Raw genomic sequence first — 17,544 nt, 5'->3', positions numbered from 1 at the left:
CTGATTACAGAACCGGCTTTCTGACAAGATGCGCGTTAAATATCGCATGCGATTTATCGTGCAGCCCTAATGTACATGTATAAAAAACACTGAAAATTATGACAACTTCCAGTTTATTGAGTAAATCAGATGTTGATTCAATAACTGACTGAATGGATTTGATTAAATGAAGGATTCATCAAACTGGTTCAAACTGATTAATTGACTGAACTATTCGTTAAAATAACTGGCTCATGAGAGTCATTTGATCGTAAATCAGACTCTGATGATGAATTCCCTGCACTCAAAATAAAATAAAATAAAATATAGTTTGTCAAGTGGTTTTACTTTATTTTAATCGCACTTTATTTTATTTCTCTGCTACAATACAACTTAACTGTAAAAGCTAAAAAAATATTTTTACAGTCTTTTTTACATCACATGCAATCTACAGTATATAATATGGTTTCCTGTGCTATGGCACTGAAGAAGCGGCACAAGCAACTCATTTTTGGTGAACTATTGCTTTAAATTTGCACTTCGCAAATATCTGAAGTTCCTGAACACATCACTTATTAACTCAACGGGTCTTTGATGTTCTCAGTAAACCGAAATGTGTGCGATAGAGAACAGCAGGCGCCACAAGTGCATTATCTTAGAGCAGCACACTATAACATCGCCTCGCAACTTCAGTGCTCCCCGAGTGTAGAAAAAAAAATACCAAGAAATCAAAGCAAAGACGATGGTGAAGGGGGAGACTTGCTCGCTGGGCAAGAGGAACAAACAGTTTATCCTCTCTCACTCCACCAACTCTGGAGGAATCCTAACCGGGAGAGGATATTGAGAACGACAGAGAACATACACCTACCTCCCTACCTCATCTTCCCCTCCCCTTCGCTTCCTAACCACAAGCCCCATTACCGCCCGCTACTGCCGAATGTTGTTTCTCCCTACAGGACTAACCCTCCACCCGGACTGTTTCTCCAAAGTAAAGCCCACGCAGTCTGGAAAAATAAAGGGATTTTTTGGGGAAAGTTTTTGCTGGAGGGTTCAAGTACTTTGGTACAGTAGGTAACCACTCCAGGGTCTAACAGTTTAGCAGTAAATCCACACAAACTCATTTCTGAATGTGCTGAGTTTGGGTCTCTTATAACATGCATTTGGGAACATAACATGCTCCAAATGTCTTCTTATACTTGTCACGAGAAGCGCTTATAAACCAGCTGTTGTCAACAAAGGAAAAGCTTTAAGGCCTAAAATAAAAAATAAAATAAAAAATGGTGTAGAAACAATTTTCGTTTACAAATTGCTAGTAAACTCATTGAATTTAGTGTGAAATTTTGGAGAAGAAATTAAAGCTTGGAACTCCAATCATCTGTTTTATTTACAACTTTGAAAAATTACTTTTTACAGTGTCTCTGCAGTTTGCCACTTAAACGCTTTAAGACAGTTAAATATTAGTATTGTGAATTTACAGTTGTACTGTGAAAAAATACTACTAATAATCATCATTATTATTATTATTTATATTTTTCTTAAATACTTTATTTTTTAAAATGTATTTTATTTTTAAAAATTATACATAATAATAGTATAACAACTATTGATGTATAAATCACAAATGCAGCCCTACAAACAAGCACAGCTAAATAAATAATTAATAACTAGTGCAATCGCTCTTTTTAATCAAATCAAAAAATTATTTTAAAAAATCCTCAAGTCATACGAATTTTGTATTGCATACGAAGGCATTTGTACGAAAACAAGTGCATTTAGATACAATATTTGATGTGTTGCCAATATTTACATTTAACCACTAGCCAAAAGAGTCTATTAACACTTTATTCACGCCTGCTGTTCGTGTTTGCCGTCAATCTGGCTGTGTTCAGTTTCCATGACACCCTACGCTGGTTTCAGTTTCACCATTCAGACATATGGAAGCAGATGATTAAACCCTGCAGGCAGCTTAGCCAATCAGACGACACGCAACACATTACACAACCTGTCGAGAAACTATGCTGACACCACAATATTAAGCAAGCTAGAAGCCCAAGCTCTGACACTCTGGGTCAGTACATGAATTTGGGGAAATTAGCTACACACGCAGCACCGCTTGAGGACACATGCGGTGCAGCTGACACAGGCAAAAGCAAAGCAATTCTTGCATGTAATGAGGCTAATGAAGGCTTCTGTTCTGAATCAGGACTGCTTGTTTGTGCGCTGGTACAACCTGTTTATAAGACCCTCAATGGGTTGGTGCTAAAATTAATAGCTATTTGCTAAATTGGGTGCGATTTCTCTGTAGAATGAGCATAGTCCAGGTTGACAGACATCACAATACCAGAGCAGACGGTTTCCATTGGCCTTCCGAACCTGCAGCGTGCTTCAAGACCAGCTGGAGGCCGTCAAGTCCTGCCAAAATTGGACACAAGGGTGGAAATGACTTAATTGGGCCCGGGAGAAGAGACAGCTGAGGAAGGACTGCTATTTATGGGTATATTTCTATATTATTAACCTGTCCGAGAAGCACACTAGGGGGGGTTTTCTCAGACTGTGGTGATATTTAAACCCAGCCAGAGCTGAGATGAAGGGGTGCTTATCTGTCTCCCATCTGAGGTAGCACAAAAAACCCTACACTTAACCTTTAGAAAACTCTGTGACATTCATACCCTTGGGGAAAAATTACACAGAGGCTGCAAAGTATAGCGACAGAGTGTAGTCCATTCAAAATAACAGACTTCCTCTAGGCACAAAGGTTATTCTACTGAAAAAAGACAGGGCTGATTGAAAACGCAATGGAGTCTGAGAGTCTCTTGTCGCCTTCATCGCCTCACAAATAAGCTGAACAACCAATGCCCTGACACTTCATCGGCCCATGCAAGGAAGGTAACGTAACAAAGCTGATATTGCTGACAAGAATTATTTACTTTAACCTTCCGCAGTCTGCCCTGCTGAAGTAGAGGACGAGCAAACCACCAAGTACAAAACTTCAACACGTAGGCCTAACTCTTGTGCTACTGACATGAGGTGTGCTATACATTTTCTATGTAATCTCACTCAATTTTCACTTGGAGGACTATAAAACTGGGTGAAAAATGCAATGGATTTTAGCTTCGTTCGCACTGAATGGCTGTTGGCTATGACCAATGGCTTTGATCTCAGATGAGATGTACTGCTAGTGAAAGCAAGATATCATTCAATTTTGACTAAGAATCAGGTTTCTTGCAGCTAAAAATTTACATTCTGGAGGTGAATGTGTTTGTGTAAGTTTTGCAGTAAATAATGTGTCAAATTATGAACAATTATCAATAAGGGCCCCAAACTACAACAAAAATGGCTGCAAATGTGCAAATAAATAAATAAATAAATATTGTGTGACCATTTAAAATCTTAATTCATACAACAAAATAGTTTTGTTGTATAAATAAATAAACATATATAGAATTCATTATAAAATTAATAAAAAATACAAATTTGTTTAATAAAAATACAAATAATTTGCAAAAAAATATTATTGGTAATTGTTTAGCATATGAGGTCCAACTGTAAGGTTGAATCGACTGTAAGGGAAACTATTTTTGGATAATGTGTTTGCACCACAATCAACACAACATTTTACTATTTTTCGTACCCAATCATACAAAAATTGTTAACTGTAATTAAAAATAACTGACTTTGGGTCAGCTTGAGGTACAAGCTAGCAGTGTGAATGAGGGTTAACCAAAAGGACCCAGGCCAGAGCACCCTAGAAGCACACAAAAAAACACTCAGACTGCAATAGTAACCACACAGCAACCCCCTGGAATTGGAGCATAGAGTATTGCCCAGGCAAGAAGCTCTCATATTTTCGTCAGAAAATCAAGTTAATTAGTGCACTTGTTTCCCATGACATGCGTTTTACTGGTCGCAAAGGCTGAAGGTTGACACACCAGAACCTCACGCTTAATGAGCTCTGTTCTCCTTTCCTCCATTCCATATACCATGATTTAAATATAGGACACTCATGAAAGCTGTCAAATCGTAATACCTCTAGGTTTTACAGTTTCAAAACATGCGCCCATAACGCAACAACAGCCAAAACAGCACCTCCTCTTCCTGGCACTAAATCCAGCTGTCAAGCAAGCATAAAAGGATTGATGGAAGCTGTTCAAAGTGAAAGCAGTGGAGATCAGGACAGACGTGTGCCAGCACAATGAATAAGAGCCAGATGCGGTGAACACAGCATCCCCATCTCAGGAGAAAAAAAAAAAAAAAAACTAAAATTTCTTTTGAAACTTCAAGTAGTATTTTCTGGCAAGCTGTTACAGCCAACAGTAAACAAAAAGCATGTAACTAACTGAAGTCAACATTCTCAATTAACTCAGGAAAGAAAAAAAAAAAAAAAAACTAAAATTTCTTTTGAAACTTCAGCCTGGACTCTTCTGGAACCATGATAGCTTCTCTGGTGTGTGAATGAAACAAGAAAAAGGTGTGACGTTCAAGCGGCTGCACGGCAGCAGCAGCTGTTGAATCCTAGGGATGTGTAAAAGTACATATCACTGAACTAGTCAGTGTTCAATTGCCTGATCAACAAGTCCATTTCTTGGTCTTAAGACATTTGGGCGAAATGTCATTAATGTCAAAACATTTTTAATTCTATGCATCTGAATGAACTTTTAACACTGTTCCATAAAAGTGCACCTTTTAGTTCATACAGGTAGCAGGATATTCAATGGCTGATCATTTTTGCCCATGCAGTTGCTTTCCCCCAGTAGGTGTGTGTTTTGTCTTTCTATCTGGTGTGAATCAGAGCTTATCAGCTGGTTCCCTTAATGCAGCTCTGCAAACTGAATTCTAAATTGTTTTTCAGTTAGGAAGCATGTGGCCTGAGCCACTGAGCTCAGTGCAAAAGGGTTACAGTGTACCCAATGACTGCTGAAGACTGGAAATGGAAAAAGTCCCTTATCAGAGTCAGGGAGCGATTAGCATACCAATTACTACAGTAGGTATGGTGTGACACTGCTGCCACAACCAGACACACAAACCTGGACGTGAACATAAGCTCACAGACGGAAACATATGAGCACACAAACTCCCACACAAGCACAAATATACAATCTACAAAGCAAACAGACATTTTTCCTGTGACTAGTATATGAAATATAGCCAGATATGTCTGCCCACCTTGTGTCCCTTGAAAGCAGTATAGTTGTGAGTGGCAGTGCGGTTGGCTCGACTTATTACCTTACATGCAACTAAAATATAATTGGCACAGCTCGCAGAACACCTGCAGAGGTGAAGTTACAGGCATGTTTATTCTAGTTGGTGAAAAAAAATTTGGAATACATTATTTTAATAAACATCCTGTCAGTAGTATCCCACCTTTCAGGCTGGCAAAAATCATCTAATTAATATTGTTTTCAGGCACAAATTTCTCTGTTTCTGTGGAGTAAAATGAAGAGGAAACCAACACCTTGGGCCTCTTTTTCATTTTCTGACTGAATGCCTGCAAATGTGTAACAGAGATATAAAACCGACAGGCCATAGCACCATAAATGCCATGACCAAGACAAATGCTGCACACGGCTAAGGCCAGCCCAGGAACACTAGACGATTTCAAATGAGATGACAATTCATCAACAACTAGCTGCAATGGACCCTGGTGAGAGGAAAAAAGATGAAGCAGTTTTTTCCTTTGGATAGAAATCATCTACATTATTCAACTCTTAACAATAGGTTCCAGGTGGGGGGTTGCAGCAAGAAGAACCATAGAAGAACCATTTTTGACTCCCCAAAGAACCTTTCAGAGAACAGTTCCATAAATAACCATTTTTTCTCAGTGTGAAGAACATTAAAAAAAATCTAAATAACCTTTTGTGGAAAGCAAAGATTCCATGGATCTTAACCACTGATGCCACTAAAGAATATTTATTTTTTAAGAGTGAATGTTAGTAATATCACATTATTACACTGATCTCTGATACCTGATTCTATATATCTTATCTTATATTCTATAAGGGAAAAAATATATCCATTTATGTGTTTATGTGGTAAGTAGTCATGTACTGTTGTACATTCAGCCTGTTATTATCCTTCACTTCAATATCATTGCTTCTTACTGTTGGCTTTTGATGTTGCAATACACTGGCTAATATGACCAGACAAAGCAACATAATGACATCTCTGATGTAATGACGATTACACATTGCTTTAAACTTTTGTGTCCAGGAACCATCAGTCTACTGAAACCTCAACATCAGTGTCCATTAGCTGACATCATCTGCCTTGAATAAGTTATTCCTCATATATGCTTTCATTTCACCTATAACAGATTACTCGCTGACTCATCATGAGTCAAATGGCTCTACCTAAGTGTCCAACACCACACACACACACACACAAACACACAGTCCAAATGAAAGGCTACATTCACAAAAGTGGCTGTTTTTTGTGAGGCTCTTTACGTGACCTTTGAAATGTGCCTCATATAAGACACAAGTCTAAACATGTGCCATCCCTAAAATGACCCACAAACATTAAACAGCCTATTCTGGAATATTCAACATGACATCAAATGTTATAATATCATTAAATATGATAATATGGTTTATATTTTCCAGTTCCACAGACTTAAAATGGAAGGAAGACTACATAATTTTTTTAAAACTATAAACGTTGCATTATCAAAACAATAAAAACATGCTTCTTACAACTGTAAATGGAGCATAACAAAATGCATCAGACGCTCAAGATGAATTTTAAAAACAGACAAATGCTAATTGCGAAAAATAGCAAGATAATACAGAATAATATTACATAAAATCATAATACCGCTTAATCTATTAGATAATAGATAGATAGATAGATAGATAGATAGAAGATTTTTCTCTACATTTGAAAGTGTATCAGATTTGAACTGAAAATGTCAGATTCACTGTGATTTCCGCAGTTCACGCTGTCATCCACAATAGATCTGTGACATATCTTAAAAAAAAAAAAAAAGACAAATTTGGGACACATTCAACCATGTTGTATAGATGTATTAAACCCCAGGAGGCACAACTCATAGGGGAAACTATATGATTGGCACAACAGCATCATGGGAAATCAGACACGAACACCTGCTGCCCCACGTTTACACCAGACACCTGTATTAAACCAGAAATCAGTACCATCCAGACAGAGACCAGTTCGTCCACAGATGAAAGGGATCTTCGTTCTGGCTGAAATGCTTTTTTTTTTTTTTAACACAACCAACTGGGTATTTACTCATCTTATTGAGGTCAAGTGTTTTCCCCTGAGGGAGGACAACTTGCAGTATTTATGACAACTTCCCCATTTCGCATCTCTTAAGCAATGCCAAGTTGGCTAACTCGCACAAACCACTACTAGTCAAGGGGAAAATATACAAAAATAATTAATTGGCGTAGCAGTCCTCTCATAAAAAAACACTGTTTATGCTCACTGAACATTGGGGAAACAAAAAAAAAAATAGCCTTCAATGGCAAACCCCTCAAAGAAACCCACCAGTCAAAATGTAACATGACACGCAACTCATCAGGATTCAGTTAAGTTTCCACTAGAGATGCTTAAAACAAACCCAGCCCGTGTTTCACACCTGGATCAGGAGAGCTTTTCATCCAACAGACAAACACTATTCCCAAACCACAGCAGGAAGCAGTGTGCCTTCAGGTAAATAACTGACAGGGGAGAAGCTGTCAGGCAAATACAAACAGAAAAAAACAAAAGAATATAGCAGCATTGTTCTCTTACAAGTGCACTAAGCAGACCACCAAACTACAGCACTCTACTGTTAAATATTAATGAGGAGGGGGGCACTTCAGTGCGTATTTTTTGCCCCTGACTTCATGCGAGAGCATTTCAAAACAAAGGCACGAGTCTTGATGACCATAGCTGCTTCATTCTGCTGCGCTCCGGTGAACCCACTCTGCGTCTAAATGCCCTGCGTAAACGTCCGTATATCATACAAGAACGCGTCCGCGTACCGGGGAGGGTTGCATATAAGGTATAGCGAAGGATGAAAACAACCAAGACCGTACCTTTGTTCACTCTCCGCAGTATCTGGCATCGGCATTTGAAAGAGACGGCTATCATACTAGCTCAGCCGAAGTGCTCATCCAAGGGCTCCGATAAAAGCGATTCCTCGCACATACATAGCACAGGCGCCGTGTGTCCCACCGGAGAAATGCAGACTCCGTAAGCGGTGCAGAGCTCGAATCATGCACTACGTCCCTGCAGCGCTGAGATCTGTGCTTTATAATAGCAAATCATATTTTTCCCCACATATAAAATCCATCGGAAAGCGCGCGCTGAGGACGAACACGCAGAGCGCGGCTGATGCGTCTCATCCGATACTCGGGCTGATCTGAATGGGCTTTTAAAGTTGCATGCTTGGTGTATTCAGTAGTAGCTGGTACCTGAGTACGGCAGGAGACGAGCCACACTTTCGTCGATAGAATTACTGTTATTTGCAAGAAGTGTCAGAAATTAACTTTTCCATTAAGAGAATGGACTTTATCATTTATGAGGGAATAGTTTCGATTAAATCAGTTCATTAACACAAATCTGCAATCAGAATAATTAGATGTAGAATGTATTACTTATAAAGCTGTACAGTTTATAGTCCTAAACCTTGGAAAAGAATTTGCATCTTTCAGACATTTCCTAAGGGTTTTGAGAACATACCCGCAAAAACAAATATTAAATAAATCCATAAGACATTCCATAGGGGGCCCATGGGAAATTAGTATCCCCTGTTGACCTACAAACTGATATAATCATAACAGCTCAATTACCTAAAAGTGAAAATGTTGCTTGCCAATGCAAAAAAATCTGGGAGGTTGCTAGGGTGTTGCTATGCAACAATTGCTAAATTTGTTAAGGGTGGTCACTATGTGGTTGCCAGGGGGCTAACTAAGGTGTTCTGGGTGGTTACTAGGCTCTTCTACTTGTTTATTTTTTTGGTCCAAAAAGAAAAAGCAGCATAATACATGTAACAACAGCAGTCATATTTGCCTAAGCAAGCACCATTCAACATTAAATAGGTCAATAATAATAAAAAATAATAATAATCAAAATGTTATAAATAAAATCAGAAGAACTTATTTCCACATATTATATTATATTATATTATATCACAACATTTATAATATTTAGAAACATGATATAACCATGTGGGTTAGAGGGATATTATCATCATCTGCGTTGATTTTTTCATTTAGCTGCAGCTTACTCAAGCTGGGGAAAAAAATCCAAGTTAACCTTATATAAGAGCACAATTAAGAGCCTATCAATTCCCCTGAGAGGAAGGCAGGATCATTTTCATTAGGAAACTAAAATAACAAATCACATTTTTTGTCACTTCAAAAGAAGAAGAAAAAATAATACTTATTGAATATGCAACAACAATAAGATTGTTTCCCACTTTCAAATACACATTTCAGAACTGTTAATTAGCCAGCAGTGTCTGTTTATTTACTTCTTAAATTTGCATAATGCCAATCATATATCCCTAATTCCAGTCAAGAGTGAACTGGACTAATTTGCAGGCCAGTGCTGCTGTGTTCAATGCTGAGCAGCAGTCCTTTTTATAACACAGATAACATGCATATAGGTCAGTGGTGGTATCTCTGCGTATTATCGGACATTTGGAGGCACGATAAGCCTATAGCGACAAGGGACAGTGTATTAAAGGCATCTGTCTCTGTTTGTGTACGAAATACGTCTCAATGAGTCTTTAATGTGAATGAAAGTATTAAGGTCATGGCCACCATACTCCATTCCTCCGCTGACGCTTGTAAGAAGAGTCTGAGATAACAGCCGAACTGAGTGTCTGAGATCAAAGTTGTCTAATCTCTCTTTTCAACCCCCCTCTTTTTATATTCACTTGATTTTAATTTTGTCAAGCATCCAGGTGGATGCCAGCGGGTGGATCAATGCTCCTGAAGAGAGAGATGAGGTTTAGTACTAGGATTATGTATACTGATCAGATTACACACAGGGATTTGTCTGTCCACTTGGATAAATAATTCTCTATCACCATGTCAAGATGAGAGATGCATTTTGGGATGCCATGCATGTGGTTCTCTGTGGGCAGATCATGCAAGAGCATCACAAAGCCTGTCTGTTATGCGGTTAATTTGATCTGCACACTGTTGTTTGAAGGAAATGCACTGGCACAAAGGGAAATCCATTGGTGCACGAGGAGATGGAAGTGTTATGTCAGCTCTGGGCAAATTTTATAGAGACATCAGTGAACCAAGGCTCTCTCTCCCACTGTTTAAGACTCACCAGTGCCACATACGGCCATCCTCTATGTGCTCGTATTTAAAGAATGTGGCCCAAGATGTGAAACAAATTGTAATTTGCCACCACGGCCAAAAATTAACTTTTAAATTAAAAAGAGGCAAATAAAACTTTAAATCCAGCTCGACTCTATCCCAAAATACTCTGTGCAAGCTCTAATTTATGCATGAGAAACCCACAAGACAAATGTTCCCTGCTTAGGATGTACATTTGCATATAATATTTAATCAACAAGGCATCAGTTTGAAGACTTCACAAAATGGATTGACAAGTGAATGTTAATTCTTTGTTGACATGCAGGACACATCAAAAGGCTTGTCACTTTTGAAAACAGACAATTAGCTCTTTTTGAAATGGTTAAATATATAAATATTTACATAAAACATTTAATAATACACACACTAAATATATGTATTTCTTATTAAAAATGTTTACATACGTATGACATTTACATATGTAAATAAAAAAGTATGAAAAATATTTGTATTAAATTAAGTAGTTAAATACATAAATATTTGCATAACAATTAAATGTAATAAAAAACACAGTTTATTAAAACATTATTTATAAACAAGTAAAATTAGTTTATATAAAGTATAAGAACATTTTAAAATATTTTACATATACTAAAATATAATAATTTTCTGGGTATAGAAAAGAATCACCCCCCTTTAAAATAATCACATTTTGAGGCTTTACAGCCTGAAATGAAGATGGACACAGTTTTTGTTTTATCCAGCTGTATTTACTCAGTGCAACTTATAACATCCAAGTGAAAGATATAACACTAACATGTGAGAAAAACAAATAAATAAAAAAACAGAATCACTGTGAGGCCATGTCCACACGTACACAGGTATTTTTAAAAAGAGAGTTTTTCCTTCATCCGTTTTTAAAAAAATCTTCGTCCACATGAAAATGCAAACGCATGCTGTAAAGCACTGTCAAGAGCATGCTAAACCAACAGGTGGCGATATAATCTCAACCGTAAAACCATGTTGGCCAATCAGAAGCCTGAAAAAGTTTCCAGTAGGCGGAGATAACAGCGCAGGCTCCGACTTCACTAGTCAAAAACTCTGGTTTCGCTGTCTACACTATAACACTGCAACCAGAGTTTTTGAATATCTTCACCATGGCAGGAGTTTTCAAAAATGTTCGGTTTCAGTAACCTGGTGCTGCGTTTGCGTGTGGACGAACGGCCAAACCGCGTAGAAAAAGCTGCGGTTTTGAAAATAACCGCGTTCGTGTGGACAGGGCCCCCTCCTAAAAATGACTTGTAAACCCAATCAGGTGTAGCTAATCACTTTCTCATTAGCACACAAAGCCATTTGACTTTCAACTGTGATCAGCTGTGGTCATTTTGATTGGCTCAGCATGAAAAGAGCTTTCCTGGAGCATTTCAGTCCTTGGTAGTGCAACTGAAGCAAACAATCAACAATGGGTGGCAAGGCACTGTCAAAAGATCTCTGGGATAAAGTTGTGGACACACAAGTCAGGAGATGGATACAAACATTTTTTTTCAAAGGATTTATCAATGCCTAGAAGCACATAAAGTTGTGGATAGGCACAAGTCAGGAGATGGATACATAAACATTTCAAAGGCTTTATCAATGCTTAGAAGCACAGTGAAGTCTATTATTAAGAAGCGGAAGGTATTTGGTACAACACAGATCCTACCCTGGATCAGGACGTCGCTCCAAACTGGATGAAAGAGCCAGGAGGAAGCTGGTCAGAGAGGCTACCAAGAGGCCTACAGCAACTCTGGTCATTGAGTGCATGTGCATACAGTGCTCCACAAACAGTCACCATCAAATTTAACTGAACTTGAGCAGTTCTGCAAAGAAGAGTGGGCAAATATTACAAAGTCTAAATGTGCAAAGTTAGTAGAGACTAATCCCAACAGACTAAAGGCTGTAATTAAAGCAAAAGGTGGTTCAACAAAACACTGACACAAAGGGGTGATCCTTTTTACCAACTTAATGATTCATTTTTTTTTCTGACATGTTGGTGTTATATCTTTCACTTGGATGTTGTAAGTTGCACTGAGTAAATACAGCTGAATAAAACAAAAACTGTGTCCATCTTCATTTCAGGCTGCAAAGCAACAAAATGTGTTTATTTAAAGGGGGGTGACTATTTTTCTCTACCCACTGTGTGTGTATATATATAAACATACATACATACATACACACACCTCTCTCTCTCTCTCTCTCTATATATATATATACATACAAAAAAACTGTTAAAAGTAGTTTAGATGAAGTATAAGAACTATTTAAAATATTTTTAATATATAAAAGTTACATTTTTCATAGAACAATTTAATGTATGATATGCACATACCCCCCCCCCCCAACATTGGGTTGTTGAGTGTGTGTTTTTCTGTCCATGCTCACTGACAAATCAACATCCACAAGGTCCATGATCACTCGCTCAATCTCAATTATAGGGACTGCACATGTGTGTGAAACATTCTTAAATAACGGGAATCAAGTCTCTTGTTCATCTCCCGGGATGGTGCAATCAATTTTCCCAGGATGAGCATGGCAGGAATGCCAATCAAACTAGTAGGATGCTTTATGCTTTCTAATAACAGCTCTGAAGGTGACAGCTGACTTGAACAGGAAACCGTTCCATAAGGGTTGCCGAGTTTGCATTTGTGCGCATGTGAAGTCAAGTAATCGGTGGGTGTTGTTGTGCATGGAAGCATGTAGTCTGTCACATCAACATGACATACTGGTGCAGAGGTCTGTTATTAAATGAAATTGTGATGCTGTGAACTTGCTGGGTTGGGGGTCCTGGCAGATCTGTTATTAGATGCTGAGAATGTTTATGGCAACTACAGACGGACAGATGGAAAATACATTTCAAAACAGTCCATCCATTGTGACCTTCTGACTTGGAGGTCTTCGAGGATAAATTCTTTTAATAGCCCTCCTGAATAAGACAATTTCCTCTTAGAAAATCTGAAGAATTGAGAACGGTTTTATAAAACCATTATTATTAAAAGGAAGGAAATGTCATTCCGCTAAAAGAGGATATAGCTTAGCTCTCATCATCATGAATGCTGTATATCTTGAGGTTGGGATTAACCAGACCATGAAAAATTGAACCATCGTGTTTTTGACAAGCTAGAGGCAGGCAGGGAACATTTTCCCCATAAAGAGCAAAATCACTGAACTATTATAAATGAGCAGTAAAAAGCCTTCAGCCTATAAAGAGCAGCAGGGACAATGGCGGGAGCTGTCCAGCAGCACTGGTGCTGAAAAGGACAACAGTTTTCCTTTATGTACGACATCAGCAGCCTCTAGTGGTGAAAGTGATGAACTGTACTATCAATCAAAGGGCTCAAATAGAATTAAAGCTGCAGTGCTGCAATTCAACCTATAGACTGTTTGATTCAAACTAATCAGGGCATTAAAATGCAAAGCTGTTACATATATAATTATCACTTCACAGCCCACATAAACAGTGTACATCCTTTTGCACCTCATCCCACTCGGCTGGACTGAAATCTGGGGCTGTGTGGGCCATTAGAGTAAACAAACATCACTGTTAGTTTGAGGGAGTAGCTTGAAATGATGTGTACTTAGTGCCAGGGCACAGTGTTCTGCTAGAAAGTGTCTATTTAAAACCGAGTAGGGGGATACATGGTGATTCATTTGTATAGAGGGCTGTAATATGTGCCCAAATAATTTCTGCAGAGAAATAAGACGGTCGGTCATTTGATATTGAGATTCATTAGAGCAGTTTATACTTTTCCAATCTTGAATAACACAGTTTTGGTGATCAATGTAGCCTCAATCTGACACACTCTCCAGGTGGTTGTAGTCAATTAACTTGATTTATTGTTTAAGTACTAAAATTGTGGCCTTTCTGTCAGTTTATTAATCTTTTATATATTATAAAGCATGGTTTTAAATGTTCAAAATCGCTGTAAACATACTTAATATCTTAACCGGCCTAAAACACATGCAGTAGAAACTTTTTTTTCTCTCTCTCAAAATTTCCATGGCTCTCCAGTTTAAAATCCCTTCAAATAATAAACTGACTTTGACTACCATTTTAGGTAACACTGCACTACTAACACATTTAAATCATATCTGTTTTAATCGAAATAAAGAATGCAAAAGAAGTGCTGCACGGGGTATTAGGTTTCTAGTCTCGGTGCTCTTTGGGTGCAAGGGATGATTCAACTCGTAAGAATAATGGTAGTCCAAGGCACTCGAATCTTATTCAAAAAAAGTTAAAAAGCCTTTATTTCATCATGGCTATAAGTTTTAAGAACAGGTGACAAGTGCACACCTACGCGTTGCGGCTATTTTGCCTTCGTCAGGGTGGTCATATCTGACATATCGTCATATCTGTTTTAATGTTTGGCTAATCAACATATAATTAAGTTCTATATTAAGTGACAATATAGCAGGCACAATAAAGTAGGCACATAACCTTCTCTCTTTGTTTCTTGTTCTTTCACTATTGCAGTTTAGAGAATGCTCTATATTGATTCAGTCTAATGGATGCAAATGGAAGGGTCAGACTGAAGCCCTGGCCATTACGTGCAGGGAATGCGTCATAATCTCATGCTAATAAGGAGCTTCTAATGCTGCTTTCAGCATTACATCTGTAAATAACAAATATTGAAACACACTGATAGTGCTGCGCAAACTACAAAATTGGCCAAAAAGAAGCGTAGTAATGATACACACTGACCTGCTTTTGGCTCTCAAAACAATACTTAGAGTAAATGTTACTGAAAGCAATTTATGAAAAAAAGTGAGACACAAGAAAGAGAGTCTTGCCAATAAACATACAATATCACCACCTGATACCATGGAACTGTAGCACTTAAAATTACAATATAGCAAGACTTTCATAATATTGTCTCATAAAATTTCATGTATATCGTTAACAACAGATAGAAGGTTGTTGGGAACTTGGGAAGTTTCACAAACACCACCGTGACATTGTTTAATCAACTCAGCAGTTATCAAGCTTCTCCAAACGTCTGTAAAAAGTCGCCCGGCTTGCATGCCGCTACTGCAAGACTGGCAGAGCTGGAACCCTGGCATCTCCCAACAGACACAATTGGACACTTTCAGGGTGTGAAGCGACAACTCCACCTTATCCCAGAGGAAAAAAGACTTGGCCTTGAGTGAAAATCTTCCATCGGGACCATTTGCTACTCAGGACAGGTGCCAAAAAGAGAGAAACAGACCACTCAGTGTCTCCTGTCAGATAGTCGGCCCAGTGCAGTTATGGTTTACAGCATAAATGGCCCATATCTGACTGAAAATATTATTTTGAAAGACCAAAAGCCCACAGATGTCCGCATCAGACAGGTTTGTCTTTCAGCCAAGATGCAACTCGAGCGATTAATAGGTCTAGTGAAGCATCACCGTCCCACAGAATTGACTTAAGTGACTTTTTCCAGATGAAAGAGCGGCGAGGGAAAGTAGATTGATAGGGATTTAAAACACAAGAGCGTTGAGTGTCACCACACAAGAGAGCAAAATGAAACTCTTCTGCCAGTTTAGAATGTCGCTCGCAATCAGTTCCTATGTTTCAGGCAGATTGCATACCAAGCCTGATGAAACACTGATGATGGTGATTTCTCAAAGAAACACAGCCCTGCTTCTGACAGGAAACCAGCAAAAAGAGTTAACAAAAGAACCTTTTTTCCCCACCCCCTTACTTTGAAGGCCACATCAAACATCAAACACATGCCGTTTGCTCAAGCAGTCTCTTTCTTGCTCTGAAAAAAAGACCCACAAACACTTGCGGAAGCATCCTGTCAAATCTTTGCTCCAAGTGGCTTTTTAATTCAACTTCATATCTTTGAAAAAGTTTCGTGATTATTGGGTAAAACAAAAATTGTTAAAAAAAAGCTGTGACAGAAATCACACATTCACATGGTCAGTTCAAACGAGCCGCAAGTCATCTACTCATCTTTGCTCAAAATGTATGACAATTATTATCAATCACTATTATCAATATGTCAAGCTGCTTTTTCCATATTTATAATGCAGTTTTCAGTGGCTAAAATTAGAAGGCTAAGATTTGAACCAGAGTCAAAAATGGTATCACTAGACAAGTTTAAAATAAGAAATGTGTATTTAAAAATGACAAAGAAAATATAATTTAAATGTATAAATAATTAATTTTATTAAAAACATACAATCTGGCAAAATAAAAAGAAACTATAAAACAATAATTTAAATATATAATTTTAAATAATTTTTATTAATGAAACTGGCACTCAAACGGGTGCTCAAATTGCCATTAAAATAAAATAAAATAAAAAATACAAAGGAAATATTATTTAAATATTTCATTATAAATAATTCTGGAAGATTCTGGCAAAACTGTAACTCAAACTGGTACTCAAATTGCCAATAAAATAAATAAAGAAAAAATACAAAGAAAATATAATTAAAATACAAAACTGACTCTCAAACTAAACAATTGCTAAAATTGCCATTAAAATAAAATAAAATACAAAGAATTGAATACAAGTATACAAGAATAAAAAAGCATATATATAATTAAAATACATAATTATAAATAATTTTTATTACTAATTAACTTTTAAGTAAAATACATTCTGGCACTCAAACTGGTGCTCAAATTGCCATAACAAAATAAAATAAAATAACCCTGCACTTCACTTGGGTAATAATTTCATCTGATGAAGCATACATGTAAAAGAAAAGAAAAAAACAATTATGCTGTATTTCAAGGGCTCGTATTTCTATACTCATTCCCTAATAAAAAAAGTACCATATTAAAGTATTATAAAGTGAGGTATCAGATGGTTCTGAATGACTAGCATTTTCACACACAATGGTATAATGTATAAAGAAATAACACACACACACACACACACACACGGTAACAATTTAGTTTAGAGACCAATTCTCACTATTAACTAATTGCTTATTAGCATGCATATTGCTAGCATATTATTTATTATTACTTATTAAGCACATATTAATGCCTTAATTTGCATGACCATATTTTAGATACCTAACCTAACCTAACAACTACCTTACTAAGTATTAATAAGCAGCAAATTAGGAGTTAATTGAGGCAAAATCATAGTTTGTTAATAGTGAGAATTGGTCCCCAAACTAAAGTGTGACCACACACCTTCACTTCAATATAACGACCCTGAAAACCCCACTGTTGCCTAACACTTTCAAAATGCCCCTTCAAAATTACTCTGTGCTCTACATCAAATAACAGGCATATCAGTTTTCC

The 17,544-nt window shown here is 37.4% G+C and overlaps 1 protein-coding gene across 6 annotated transcripts in view; it reads right to left on the bottom strand.

The window, feature by feature from the left end:
* The window catches only part of LOC107694275 (glutamate receptor-interacting protein 1-like), a 165,245-nt gene that overhangs the window by 97,340 nt on the left and 50,361 nt on the right, over positions 1 to 17,544 (bottom strand). Inside the window, exon 1 of one of the 6 annotated variants that reach the window (XM_016493925.1) lies at positions 8,019 to 8,333. The exons of the other annotated variants lie outside the window; for them this stretch is intronic. Within the exon in view, the coding sequence (XP_016349411.1) occupies positions 8,019 to 8,073 (55 nt within the window). The 5' untranslated portion in view covers positions 8,074 to 8,333. Of the gene's footprint in view, positions 1 to 8,018; positions 8,334 to 17,544 lie in introns of those variants that run through there. 6 annotated transcript variants of the gene reach the window in all.

This window comes from Sinocyclocheilus anshuiensis, unplaced genomic scaffold (genome assembly GCF_001515605.1).
Source record: "Sinocyclocheilus anshuiensis isolate Anshui unplaced genomic scaffold, SAMN03320099.WGS_v1.1 scaffold1316, whole genome shotgun sequence".
In the NCBI taxonomy this organism is placed as follows: domain Eukaryota; kingdom Metazoa; phylum Chordata; class Actinopteri; order Cypriniformes; family Cyprinidae; genus Sinocyclocheilus; species Sinocyclocheilus anshuiensis.
This window is presented reverse-complemented; position numbering and strand designations above follow the sequence as displayed.